The 15,106-nt window shown below is 45.2% G+C and overlaps 1 protein-coding gene across 1 annotated transcript in view; it reads right to left on the bottom strand.

The window, feature by feature from the left end:
- Positions 1–8,931: 8,931 nt before the first annotated feature.
- The window catches only part of whrnb (whirlin b), a gene marked incomplete at both ends in the record, with an annotated part of 74,057 nt that continues 67,882 nt past the window's right edge, over positions 8,932–15,106 (bottom strand). Inside the window, 2 exons of the mRNA XM_083912182.1 lie at positions 8,932–9,108; positions 14,329–14,460. Of these exons, the coding sequence (XP_083768308.1) occupies positions 8,932–9,108; positions 14,329–14,460 (309 nt within the window). The remainder of the gene's footprint in view (positions 9,109–14,328; positions 14,461–15,106) is intronic.

Raw genomic sequence — 15,106 nt, 5'->3', positions numbered from 1 at the left:
AAACAGAGAAACACACAATTTCAAAAATACCTGCGTTTGTGTGGGTGGCCCCTTAAAGTAGGTCTCAGGCCGCATGTTTCTATCCGAACCTGACCTGAGTCAACCTGAGCCTGACGCATGTGCATGATACAGTAAAGCATAGGTGTCAAAGTGATCCAGTAAAGAGTCGCTGTGGCTGCAGGTTTTCATTCCAACCAATCAAAAACACACCTGGTCCGACAAATCAACTGTGTGAAGACAGTTCAGGTGATTGAGTAAGTCGACTCGACTGGACCAGGTGTGTTTTTGATTGGTTGGAATGAAAACCTGCAGCCACAGCGACTCTTTACTGGATCAGTTTGACACCCATACAGTAAAGTACTGAGTAAGTGTTACATGAATACTTACCACCAAGTAACGTGTTGCATTCATGCATTGGCACGCGGGCTAAGTCACAGACCCCAGAACTGAACAAGAAGTAGGCATCATAATCATAACGGCCCTATATTTTCATTAAAAACACCTTGAGGCACCGTGTCAAGTTAGTATGTCAATGTGGCAGTGCAACAAGGAAGGGGAGGAAGGAGCAGATCTATCATATTCCTTGGCCTTGGTACATAAGGGTCGACCTCGTTGGTTTTGATGGGATTAACTTGGCTAAATAATACTTTTCAGACATGCAGCTGTGATTCATCAGAAAGCCACTGGAGGGAGCTTTTGCCAAACACTGATGAAAGCTGTGAAAAGCCTGGGACTGATTCATTATGACTGCTGTGAAACATGTCGTCACCCTCTTAAAATAATGGCCTAAGTCAATATATATATATATATTTAGCCTAAGTCAGCTCCTAATGAATCTGGCCTCCTTTGGTGAAATCCCCAACTGTCAACAGATCATGTGATCCTTCCCCTGTAGTCAAGAGTGTGAATTAGACTGTTTTATTTGTCCAAGTCACAGGACAGAATGACTTATGCTATTTTATAAGCTTTTCAAAATGGCATCCACTTCAAAAAGATAGATATTCCACCTAGCTAGTGAAGCTACTGATGATCCAGGACTCCTCCTCCTACTTCCTATTGGTCCCTTGTGTTCTGTCACAGTCGTGGGGAGAAAAGAAGTGCACTGTTTTGCCCAAGTCACTTATTCCCGAGGTCATTTGGCCTAAGTCTGGTTCAAAACTGGCACAAAGGCATGTTGGTAATCTATCATCTGATCCTCTATTGTTACATAATTGACTGACAGCATTATTTGTATGTTAATAGTCATCTATTGTCACAACATTTTGTGTGAAATCATCATCTTCAACCACATGTCCCTGTCGGGGTCGCGGGGGGACGGAGACGATCCCAGCTGACGTTGGGCGTGAGGCGGGGTCCACCCTGGACAGGACGCCAGTCTATCACAGGACACATAGAGACAAACAGAGACAGACAACCATTCACACCTACGGGTGATTTAGAGTCATCAATGAACCCAACACCTGCACGTCTTTGGACTGTGGGAGGAAACCGGAGAACCCGGAGAAAACCCACGCAGACACGGGGAGAACATGCAAACACCACACAGAAGGGGATTCGTACCAAGAACCCTCTTGCTGTGTGAGGCGACAGTGCTGACCACCATACCACCGCGTCGCCCATTTTGTATGAACTATATTTGGTCCAGTTTTTTAGAAAAACTCTCAAATATGACGGACCATTACTTGAACAACATGAGTGCAGCTGTGAGGGAACGACCATTTATAAGTAATTTTTCCATTGAAGCTGCGTTTATGTTTTGACAGCATGATTTTTCTGGTGAATCGAACAAAGAAGCACTGAGCTGTCTGGGTGTCTAACCAGTGAACCAGGGTAATGGGAGAAGTCTGTTCGAGCGTCACTGACCTGTGCTCCACCTGCCCAGTGAACACTTTCCTGTCTGAGGATCAAGCAGCGAATCTGAGTCGTTCCATTGTTCCTTTCAGACATCCTTTCGGGAATAATGCTCTGCTATCTGTCTGGTGCAGGCTGTGTTTATGCAGCACTAGTCCGCTCAAGGCCGCAGCTGGAGAGGCGGTGGAAGATGCTGTGAGTCACGTTAACTCTGTGCAAACCAGTATTTTCCAGAGACAAAGAGCAGAACAGCCGAACACACGAGGAAGCACAGTGTGGAATTCAACAGCAGCTTATGTAACCGCAACATCGTGTCAAGTGGATTCAGAGGGAATTCAGCCGCAGACAGAGAACCACATCTGAACAGAAACAAGTATTCAACGTAATGAATGGCGTTCCTCTCCTTTCTCTCAGTCCATGGAGTGAATGCCCGGCCTATAGTGACTCTGGTTGTTGCCCGTCTCCGCTCACTCAGCTGCTGGGACAAAGAACGCCCCCTTCACTGAGGCTCCCAAGCAGCTGCAGGATCGGCTAACTCCATTTCACCCAGTGCCAGCCTACAGTAGCTGCACCCAACAACAGGCAACCCTGGCAACCAGCAACGCCCAACGCTATTGAGCCAGAGTTTCAGTTCAATTGCATGTTTTGATTTATCATGCTGAAGGCCTGTTGGTTTCCTTCCCGCTTATGTATAGATTAAAGGGTCTTTATTAGCAAATTATTATTATTATATATTATTAACGGAGAAATCCGGTAAAGTCGCTAACAGCCGATTGCGGCTCACATTGATTAGCAAAGTCGATAGATAGATGGGCTGCTGCTAAGGCCAGGTAGCTCCTGCTGCTGAGGCTATAGGTGTTGTTGAGTCTAGCGAATATTTCTATTTTAAAAGGAAATACGACTTGAATGAAGTATCGGATGTCAGATTACGCGACGAAATAATAAAATGATGAATAAATAAACTGCTGATGAAACCAGATTATTGGTTGTGCATCTGTGATTGCCGTAGAGCTGCCAAAGGGCAGTACGGTGAAGGCATTCAAAGGTCTTTTTTAACCACTAATTCTGCTGAAAATAACAGCAAACCTCTGCAGCAGCATGAGAAGAGTCCCTACACACACAACAAAGCACCAATGGGCTCCTTCCTTTGGGATTGACTTTGGTAATCCACTGTAATGGACTTTACTATGAGAGGAGCTGGTACAGGGGCCAGTAGGTAAGTCTTTAAAACACTCTTTTAATAAACTCTGGCTTCACTAACTATGCTGTTGCTGCTTTGTTGTGTGTGTAGGGACTCTTCTCATGCTGCTGCAGAGGTTTGCTGTTATTTTCAGCAGCATTAGTGGTTAAAAAAGACTCAATAATCACTGTTAGCCACGTCCGGCTGTTAGCGACTCTCCGGGATTTTTGCCGAAAAAGACCCCCGGGAGGATTTTATGGCGACACACTTAACAACACTTGTTGACCAGAACCACTTCACACTTTAGTTTGAACAGACTTGTTTATTGTGTCTTCAGGAAATCTGTTATCTGGGGATATTTGGAAATACTTTACTCATTTTTCGCCATTTGTAAAAAAACAAACAAAAAAAGAAAAGAAAGAAAGAACAAACATAAGAATACGTGACTTGTTCAGGATGCTCTTTGTGGCGAGACAGCCGTGATAGGTTATGGGAAACACACAAGATGTTAGCGGATATGCTAGCAGTTATGTTAGCGGTTATGCTAGCAGTTATGTTAGCGGTTATGCTAGCAGTCGGCCAGAAACATTTACATCGTTGTCTTCTAGCCCCTCACCGTTTACTGTATATACAGTTCATCTCTGTACATCTATGTGCAGACTTTTCTATACATGATGTCTCATTTTCCAACAGTCACAAAAACAAAAAACAGTTATTTACACGTCATTTAAAGAGCACAATATTCTCACCAACATGTCATCAGTTAGCATTACTCACACATCTGATCACTAGTCTCCTCACTATCACCTCACTGCTGTAGGTTTATGTAATTAGATTACAAAAATATAACCATTGTATATAGAATTTGCCCAAAATACACATTTGAAAGCGTATACTAGCGTCTCTTATCATGGGTTGCTTGGCTCTACTGTATTACTTTGGATCATTGCTATTAAAAAAGAGTTACTAACGTAATTCTCAGCCCTACCAGACGAGGACGCGTTTGAAGGAACAGACCAAAGAAAAGCCACGTATGCCACTGACTGTTCTGCCTTTTCCTACAGCAGAGGGTTACGACCACTGCAGTGAAAATCGATCGTGAAATGAATTCATGCTGCAGATCATCGTGAGTAGGAAAATAAAGGGTTGAGATATCCTGAGTTTTACTTCTTAGTATGGGTGAAGCTTCAAAGACACTAAACTGCATCGCATCGCATCATGGGCTCTAGTTTTAACGGCTGGAGTCATCTGGCCGAGGGTCAGCAGGTCCAAATTAATGGTAAGTCTATATTTATATATATTATATGTTTATTACGAGAGACGTTAACCCTCCTGTTCTCCTCGGGGTCAATTTGACCCTGTTCATAGTTTGAATTCTCTAAACACACGGTCGACGTCGTTTCTTTTTTCTTTATATTTTCTAATTTTATGAGGACAACTGGGAAAACCATAAATTGACATGATTATATTTGTATACCTGTGCACGTACTTGTCGCAGCGCCGTTCCTTTGGGTTGCTTTGATGATTGATCATTTCTATTTTACAATTCAAATATTTACAAATGTTACAAATTGTTTGTTTTTCCTGAGGTCAAATTGAACGTAACACGCGCTACTCTCCTTGATAATGGACGTTACTTTCATTCCAAATATTATAAATAACACAAAATAATACTTACAAATAATATATTTACTTTAAAAAACACACATAAATATCCCTCGATCCAATTTTAGATCAATTCATATGTTTCCGTATATTTCAGTCACGTTATTCTGGAGGAACGTAAAAGAAGGTGTTTAATTTAAAATGCTATTTAAACACACCCAGAATACCTGACGTTAACACTTGAGGAACATCTATAATTAGGATTTTCTGGATGTTTAAGTTGCTGGGGTCAAATTGACCCCAAGGATAAACGCTGTTGGTCACATTTGAGGGGAACAGGAGGGTTAAGACAGTGGATAGTTTGGCTTTCTGAGTTGGTCGTGCTTTCTCCTAACCGGACTCCTCCAGATGGACTGATTCTCATCGTCTCAGCAGAGTTCATTCATTCATCTTCATCTTATCCCGGGGTCGGGGTCGTGGGGCTCAGCAGAGATATAATGGTAAATATATATCACACGTTCACCTTTTAAGGTTAGGCTCAACGGTACCTGCTAGTTGACTCTGTCCACCCTCATCATCTATTGTAATGGTAAATATATCACACGTGAGATCCAGAGTTCGTGTCCAATGTGAGACGATTACGTTTTAATTGAACTTTCTTACGTTATGTTTAAGTGTTTTAACCCAAACCACAATCTTTCCTTAAACCTAACCATGTAGTTTTATTTTTATTGACTGAACATAACCACGTAACTCTAACCTGACTCCGCCAGATGGATCGATTCGCATAATTCTCAGTGTCTCAGCAGATTCATCCGGGAACTCTTTTAGGAAGGGGTGAAAATGCTGGTTTCTGATTGGATAAACCATCTGTCTATCACCAACACACGGGCCGAATCAACCAATCAGATGACTGAAGCGTGTGACGTGCTAACAGCGTGGAGGCAAAGCTCAGAAAGGAAACATGTGGGTAAAGGAGATTTTCCCTTTGTGTTTAACGTGAATTTACGGATCAAAGGCCCAATTTCAGGAGCCCGGTCCATATTCAACAGAAGGATCCAGAGAACAAAGAGTTAGTGAGCGGCTTGCTCCATAGCTGCTCATCTCATCCGTGGAAGCCTCCATGTTGTTCACACTCAACAGTCTCTTCTGTTTCACTTCAATCCACCAAAGAAACCAACACTGATCGGTTCGGTCGCTTGGCGGCACGATGGAGCTCAGAGATCAGGATGGGCTCACGACGGTATCCATGGTCACCACTACTTCTTAAAATCTTGCTTGGCGTGTAAAGACGCTGAAGGTCCTCGAGGCAGCGACTGACCGGGTTCGACTCCGACCTGCGGCCCTTTGCTGCATGCCCCCCCCCTCCCTCTCACCCCATTTCCCCGTCTGTCGGACTCCCGAGGTTAAATGTCTTCTGCATAAATCTGAATGAGGGCCTGACTTTCTGCACTTGTTCCTTTAGTGCATGCACGTTTTAATTATATGACATACCCAATCAGTGTTTCCTGTACAGTGCATTAGCAGCTCACTGATTCATCACCGAGTCCCAGTCCTCATCCACAACAGAGTGCAGGCAATGCTCATCCATACACAGCAGGACATCGACCTCCACAGTGTATGTGTTATGGAGAATTGCACGTTCTTTACTTCAAATTATCACATAAAACGAGGCATGTGGAGTACGATAATAATAATCTTGGGAAATAATAACTTATCTTACACTGTAAACTAGTTCATATCATAAAGCGTTGTCATTTCAATCTACAGTATATACAAACTATCGTACCATCAATGATGTTATAGTTATTGAAGTACACATGGATAAAATACAGAAGAGATGTCACAGAATAGACATATTGAAAATAAGTGTGGTGGGTCAAACGTAGAGTCTGAAAAGGATCGTTTTGGTCGATGGAAAGGAGCCGCTAACGTATGAATCCGTTCGTTATTAGTTGCTCCGTCAGTCGTCTATAAAAGAATCAGAGGCTTTTATTGAACAGATCCTCTTAATAAACTTATTTTAAGGCGGATTAATGGGACACTGTTGGTCTGTGGCCATGATATGCTAGTTCAGAAATGGTAACAATATATACAAGGTTTTTTTTCTGTCTGGAACATCTCAGGGCGCACTCACACTGTCCTTCTGAACCGGGCCAAAACATGTTTTACGGGTAAAGCCTAGTTCGTTTGACCAGTGTGAGTGCAACCGTACCGTGTCTAGTTGCGGTACGCTTGCCGTCCACGGCCCGTTTGAGAGAGGTGGGCTTTTGTAAAGCACGTTTGCACATGTACGAGCACGAGGCCTACGGTGGTTCTGAGGTCATTTCCTGTGCGCCTGTTGGGACGTAGAAAAAAGAAGGAGGGACCATGCGCGGACATTTAAAACAACGGCGGTGAAAGGTTCACGTTGGTGTGATGCGGAGGTGGAGTGTTTACTGCAGATTTGGTCGATGAAAAGATTGAAAAACAGTCGACAAGACGCACAAAAACTCCGAGGTCTACGGAAAGATCTGGAAACAAAGCCACGCATCGCCATGACGTCATCAATGCGTGTGACGTGTTACGGCGTGATGACGTATAGGCAGCAAGAAGCATTCTCCGAGGCCCAGGTAGTGTGAGTACAAACGGGCCTGGAGGGGGGGACAAGGACCCTAAAGCACGGGGCACGGGACGGAGGCACAGTGGGAGTGCGCCCTCAGTGGTGTAAGAATTTCACTTCCCGGTCGAATCATCAGAGGTGACAGAACTGAATCTTCTGTGTTAATTTCACCTCAAAAGCAGAAAACCAAACGAAGCGATCAGTCACTGAGGGAGGCCATCATCATGAAGCCTTGTATACTTTTAGTAACTGAACAAAAACCTGCAGTAGGTATTGCTTATCTTGTACGCAAACCTACTGAACTTTCACACACAGACAGAGGCGGATTGATGCACAGGCTGGCCTAGGCCCTAGCCCAGGGGCCCCAGGTGTGCAGGGGCCATTGTTGACATCTTCTCTTCTGGCGCAGCTACCGCATTTTTCGGATTATAAGTCGCAGTTTTTGTCATAGTTTGGCCGGGGGTGCGACTTATACTCTGGAGCGACTTATGTGTGAAATTATTAACACATTACCGTAAAATATCAAACAACAGCCCGGGCTGTTATTTATCTCAGTCACGTAAGAGACTAGGCGTATATCAGCAATCGTCTCACACACACACACACACACACACACACACACACACACACACACACACACACACACACACACACACACACACACACACACACACACACACACACACACACACACACACACACACACACACACACACACACACACACGTCAACCAATCAAAATTGGGCGGGGGCGGGTCATGGCAGAAGTGCTTTGTGAAAAAAAAGATGCTAGCTGCTACTTCCGTACCATTGAGTTGGCGGAGTTGTTCAGAAGTGACACCGAGGATTTAGACCAGTTCTGGGGCTCTAGGCCAAGGGGGGTTCCCCCTACCACAGGGCTATTTTAGAGCAACAATGAACCTAACATGCATGGCTTTGGACCGGGGGATGAAGTCCACACAGAAGGGCTCAAGCCGGCCCGTGGGTTTGACCCTGGAACCCCTTTACTGTGTTAAATTTTGGCAACAATCGGTAGCTATACAATTACCTCAAAAAGACATTTCAACTGTTTTTTGAGTTTTTAAACAATAATTTTCAACAAAATGCGGGGAAATATTTAATTTTGGGTCATAGTTTGTGTCGACTTGACGAACATTAGTCCAAGTTTCACTCTCTTTAGCTTTGTCTTTGGTCTCTACCAATTCCTCTTTCCGCTTAGCTGCTAAATGCTCCACCACGTTCACCAGCTCTGACTGTAGCTGTCTGCTTTTTGCTGCTGAGCGGGTAGTGTTCAGTGGGAGACTTATACTCCGGAGCGACTGTTAATCCGAAAAAGTGATTTGGTTATTTAAAAATAAAAACATGCTCGTACAGTCGTGATACAGCCACAGCTAAAACTCTATCAAATTCTGAACAATAAAGAAAAACAGCATTTCAGAATAAATCAAGTATTAACAATTTGTTCTATACGTTTGATCTCCAGTCTATATATATATATATATATATATATATAATATTAATGTAATATTATTTTGTGTGCAAACAACAGATACCTTTACACCAAATCCTTTCCCTGAAATCAAAACGAGGGCCGTGAACATTGGAGAACATAATGCAGAGTTGATATGGTTCCATCAAAGCGGTGAAACAGTGTCTTCTTCAGCCGAGTCACAGAAAGTGCAAAGTCATCCCACTAGAGTCTTGGCTCAACGACCAGGAAGTCAATGTGGTCCTTGTCTTTGGTCTTGAAGGCTTCGGCTATGATCTGAGCAGCATCCTTGTGTTCCCGACCTTTCAGGGAAATGTCATTGACCTCCAGGATGACCTGACCCACCTTCAGCTGGCCGCAGTTATGAGCTGAGCCTCCTTTCTGTCGACGGGCACATAAAGGAGAGGGGGGAGGGAAACAATGAGTGGACATATTCAGGAAGATGTGACAATGACAGAAAGAGTGATTAGTCCGTAAAAAGCCTGTGTTCGCTGGTGTCATACCTGTTGTTCTTGGATGTTAATTGTAGGTGCAACATTAAAGTTATCAACAATAAAGGCCATGGGTACCACTGTACGCAGACGACATGGTGCTGTCTATGGTAATGGGTTGAACATGAAGAGTTGACATTAAACAATTTGTTTCTGAATACAAATAAAGAAATTCCTGGGATTCATCTGTGCTTGATGGTGGTGGTGCGTGTCCGACTGCAACCATTGTTTTTGAGGTTGCACACAAACACCACTTCTTTTCCAGATGCATATTGAATATAGACAGATAGATAGATGTATAGATGTATAGATGGATGGTTCGATGGATGGATGGATGGATGGATGGATATATATATATATAGATAGATAGATGGATAGATGCATAGATAGATAGATTCCCCTTCCCCGTCCCAAAGCACTCCCAGGCGCCACTTTCTCACGACATTTAGAGACTTTTCACAGCTTCTTAGAACTGGATTTAGAAACAGAGCCTAGAGACAAATGTGTCCCTGGTTCTGGTCTTAGTGGAGACTTTGGTGCTGTTCTGGACTCTGATGCACCCATCACTCTGCAGTTAGTGTCCTCACTGAGCAGAGGGTGCTGCTAGGAGCCCCTTCACTCTGCAGTTAGTGTCCTCACTGAGCAGAGGGTGCTGTTGGGAGCCCCTTCACTCTGCAGTTAGTGTCCACACTGAGCAGAGGGTGCTGCTGGGAGCCCCTTCCCCGTCCCAAAGCACTCCCAGGCGCCACTTTCTCACTACTTTTTGCGACCTTCTTGGGAATTACATTTTTATGGGAAGAGGAAGAAATATCTGGTCGGCCTAATTCATTGACATGCATGTGGCTCAGAGTCCAGTTCAGTCTATGGGTCCGTCTCTGTCCTCTCACGCAGCAGCACTGTTGTTGTTGTTATGTACATACTTTTTTTATTACTTTACTGTGAGCTATAAATTTAAGACCAATGAAAAGTCATCCCACCTACATAAAAATGATCACAAACAGTTCCTTCAGTTCATTGTTTCCGTCTTACTGCTTTCGTCCTTATCAAGCCCGTTTTCAGTGAAACAGCAATAATTTACTCACTACACACTACAGAGGCAGATGTTTTAGTCAGGAGAGGAATGTCAGGTTGGCACAAACATGACTCCAAACTAACGGTAATGTTGGCTAACACATTAGAAAAAATCAGGTGTAGTGGTTAGCACTGTCGCCTCACAGCAAGAAGGTTCCAGGTAACTAGGCTGGGGCCCTTCTGTGTGGAGTTTGCATGTTGTCCCCGTGTCTGCGTGGGTTTTCTCCGGGTTCTCCGGTTTCCTCCCACAGTCCAAAGACGTGTAGGTGTTCGGTTCATTGATGACTCTAAATCACCCGTAGGTGTGAATGGTTGTCTGTCTCTGTTCGTCTCTATGTGTCCTGTGATAGACTGGCGTCCTGTCCAGGGTGTACCCCGCCTCACGCCCGATGTCAGCTCGGATCGGCTCCAGCCCCCCACGACCCCGACAGGGCCAAACGGTTGAAGACGAATGAATAAAATACTGTAATAGTCAGTACAATCAACAAAATCACAGTCCTTCGTAGTTCCTCCCGGTACTTGATACTTTCTGTCATTCCTGTACTTTAGATGGATTTAGAAATTTACCTAGTGAGCTGCGTTCATACGTGACATTTAGAGATATTGGAGAAAATGAGTGGTTTGAGTCGATGCCTGGGAAGAGTCATTTGCCAGTATGTGTGTCCATGTGTTAATGGTGTTACATGACCATTTGCTCTTGTTCTACTAGGCCCAACAGAGCCACATGGTTATCCCATCCATTAATGGGCCATTCATCGATCCCTTCTCCACTCAGGATAAATAGGACCACTGCCAAACCTGCCATGTTTATTTGCTGTGACATTCAATTACAAAGCAGCAGCTGAAAACATGCTGCAGGGCGTAGAGGCCAATAATATTGATTTCTTTCTCTGTGCAGACAGGCCAAGAAAATCTGAGGGCAATGAATCAACCAATTTTCCAGCTGATTCTACAACTCATATGACTATGAGCAAGGCATCAAGCCTGAGCTGCTTTAATGCAGCAGCTCCTAGAGGCCTAGAAGACACGGCTGAGGTTATAACAAGAAGCTCCCTGTCAAGAGTCGGTTCTGTCGGTCCCTCCTCTCTCCCTCTTGTGTGAGTTTGTCTGTTTTTCCCTGCATGTTTCTCCCCCCTGTGTCCCCCCCAGCTGCAGCCTGTTACGCTGATCACCTGCAGGACTATTAAGACCCTGCGCTGAGAGGCATGCAGCGCCGGACCGTTGTTATCCTTCCCTTGGTAAACGCTTCGTCGGATTGGCTCCTGTGTCTCGTTCGTTGTTTTTTGCGCTCCTCGTTGTTTCTATACTAACCGTTGTTTTCTTTGTTTCCTTCCGTCGTTTCCCCGTTCCTGTTTCCTCGCCCTGTTCCCTGATCGTCCGTCGTTCCTGTTTCCTCGTCCTGTTCCCTGATCGTCCGTTGTTTCCCTGTTCCTGTTTCCTCGTCCTGTTCCCTGATCGTCCGTCGTTCCTGTTTCCTCGTCCTGTTCCCTGATCGTCCGTCGTTTCCTCGTCCCTGTTTCCTCGTCCTGTTCCCTGATCGTCCGTTGTTTCCTCGTTCCTGTTTCCTCGCCCTGTTCCCTGATCGTCCATTGTTTCTGGCGTTCCTGTTTCCTCGTCCTGTTCCCTGATCGTCCGTCGTTTCCTCGTCCTGTTCCCTGATCGTCCGTCGTTTCCCTGTTCCTGTTTTCCCTCGACCGTCTAGTCTTAGTATTCATGTTTCCCCTGTAGTTGTTTCACGTTTTGTTTGTCGTTTATATTAAACGTTTGTTTGTACTTTTACCTTGGTCCGTGTCTGCGTTTGGGTCCAGTCTCCCAGTGTTATTTCCCAGCACTGTTCATGAAACTCCCTAAGCATCAAACGGGAGGTGGTCTGTCCCAGTTTACTGTCATTTCAGGGCCAAATACATTTCTGGTTTGAGTTGTGAGTTTGCAATGTCATCCAATAAGTGTTGTATTTTTCTGCATTCTTCAGATTTAATTTGGTTTGGTCTAATCTTCTGAGTGATAGTGTATCTGCCCTGATGCTGGCTGGGGTTTGTGATGTCAGCCGGGCTCAGGACCAGCTGGCTGAGGGGCTCATCTTTATGTTCAACTCTTGGCTGACAATCGTAATTATGGCAACATGCAGGGTCGCTCTTTTTGATATGGCTTCAGAATTGGATGTATCTTTTTGACTTAGGGCTTTTTTTTAGGGAGTTTGTGCTTTTTCTTCGTTCCTACCCTCACCTGTGGTCATGGAAGCTGGGTCAGGACCCAAAGAACCAGGTCGTAGGTACAAGCGTCTGAAATGTGTTTCCTCAGGAGGGGGGCTGGAGTCTCCCTTAGAGAGAGGGGGAGAAGTTCAGCATCCGTGAGGAACTCGGAGTAGAGCCGCTGCTCCTTTGCGTTGAAAGGAGCCAGTTGAGGTGGTTCAGGATCATCTGGTAAGGATGAACCCTGGGCGCCTCCCTAGGGAGGTGTTCCAGGCACGTCCAGCTGGGAGGAGGCCTCGGGGAAGACCCAGGACCAGGTGGAGAGATTAGATCTCCACACTGGCCTGGGAACGCCTCGGGATCCCCCAGTTAGAGCTGGTTAATGTGGCCCGGGAAAGGGAAGTTTGGGGTCCCCTGCTAAAGCTGCTGCCCCGAGACCCGACCCCGGATAAGAGGCTGAAGATGAGATGAGATGAGATGAAAATAAGCATGTAGAGTTTCATTTGGATTCTTGTACAGACTGATGTTGCAAGAATATAATTGGCTAACTATGCACATATTCATTTGCAATATCACACCGATTAGACACTGTGTTTTATAAGCTGCTAAATCGTCAAGGTCATCAGCAAACCCACTGACATCACTGTCGAGTGAAGGGAGTCATCGTTATGGAAATCACTGCACAGACACGAAAAATTCCTCAAGGATGCTCATAAAAGAGCTGGGTGGGGGTTTAACTCAGTGATAACTCATGTTGTTATCACCTCTCACCCTCAGCCCATATATTAAACACTTCTGTTATTGAAAACTGACCCAAAAGGTGGTCTATGAAGTCCCCCTCAGTGCGCCGTGACTTTATGTGTCATCAAGCGAACAAAAGATCAGTGGCTGACATCATGACAAGCTTCAGTCATTCATTCACTCATCATGTGTTCAGTAGCGTTGCCACAAGTACACTGGCCCTTTAAAGGTTAAAGGTTGAAGATGGGGAATGAGCAGAACACCGCCATCTAGTGTCTTAAGGTCGTAGTCTCAACAACAAAGTATAATTCCAGCAGTTGCCTTAAGGTGTCGCCCTTTATCTCCAACTTCAGAAGACAACTAAAAAATCACCACCTATCAAGCTCTGTCTGATATAGATCTGTTTCCTCAAGGACGACTGGGACGTATGCGTATGATTGTATGTGCATGTCATGTATCAATTATGTAGTTCTGGTGCTTTTGCGTGCATTTACTCATCATTTTTGCTTACAGGTGGTAACTGTGTATATTTGTGACTGTACCACTACCTTTCCATGAACCATGGGGTCCCCGCCTATAAGCTTTACTAGCTTCCTTTGGGAGACCCATTAACTGTCCTAAATGTCCTGTTAAATTCCAATTTTTCAATATTTCCATTTGCCCACTGGGGGCCGTGATGTCCTGTTAAAGCTAGCAGGCCCTATGCTGGTTACACCACGTGCTTAAAGATCACACACACACTGTCAGGCCTAGACTACTGTTCATGCAAGAGCCGCCAGGTCAAGAACATTTGACAGAGGTAAATGGGAAGCCAGTGTAGTGTAGTTAACTGCTATCAACACACTCCTTTCCTTTTCCACCCTGACCAGAAATACAGTTCAAAACTAACACAATTGCACTTTTTTTTCTTCCGATGTCTCAGGCTGGTCATCATTTGTCTTGTGAATAGCTTGTTCATCAGTTGTGGGCATTTTCAGAATGTACTCGTCCTTCTTTACACAAAAAGAAAGTGGCACATTTGGATCAGATTGTGCCGCATGTGGACCATGAACTCTAATTCATTTGCCCCCCCTGGTTCAGAAACATGTGTTGTGTCACTGTCTCACCTGAATGGTGACTATACGTGGCAGAGGTTGGCGTGTGTTGGCTCCCCCCTCTATAGCGATGCCAAGGGTTTTGGCATTTTTCACCACCCGTACCAAGGTAGTGGTGTGCACCGGGACCGGGGAGCCAGTCTGCTGGGACACAAAGTGAAGAGGGGTCAAACACAATTGAGAGCAAGGTTGAATCTTATATTGTCACCACTGCAAACTGTTTCAGACGTAGATCAGACCTGCAAACTCATCACCATTTGGTATTGGGGGGGGGGGGGGTAACCTCTGATCATGTTTTGGTGTGAGGAGGTAGGAAAGTTGGCATAGTTTGAACTTCCAGACTACCGGACTTTTCGGACTATAAGGGCGCACTCACACTGTCCTTCCGCAGCGGGCCAAAACAAGATTTACGGGTAAAGCCGAGTTCGTTTGACCAGTGTGAGTGCAACCGCTCCGCGCCTAGCTGCGGCACGCTTGCCGTCCACGGCCCGTTTGGGAGAGGTGGGCTGTTGTAAAGCACGTTTGCACTTGTACGAGCACGAGCGTGCGCACTTGTACGAGCACGAGGCCTACGGCGGTTCTGAGGTCATTTCCTGTGCGCCTGTTGGGACGTAGAAAAAAGAAGGAGGGACCATGCGCGGACATTTAAAACAATGGCGGTGAAAGGTTCACGTTGGTGTGATGCGGAGGTGGAGTGTTTACTGCAGATTTGGTCGATGAAAAGATTCAAAAACAGTCGACAAGACGCACAAAAACTCTGAGGTCTACGGAAAGATCTGGAAACAAAGCC

This window comes from Echiichthys vipera (assembly GCF_963691815.1).
Source record: "Echiichthys vipera genome assembly, chromosome: 4".
NCBI lineage: Eukaryota > Metazoa > Chordata > Actinopteri > Perciformes > Trachinidae > Echiichthys > Echiichthys vipera.
This window is presented reverse-complemented; position numbering and strand designations above follow the sequence as displayed.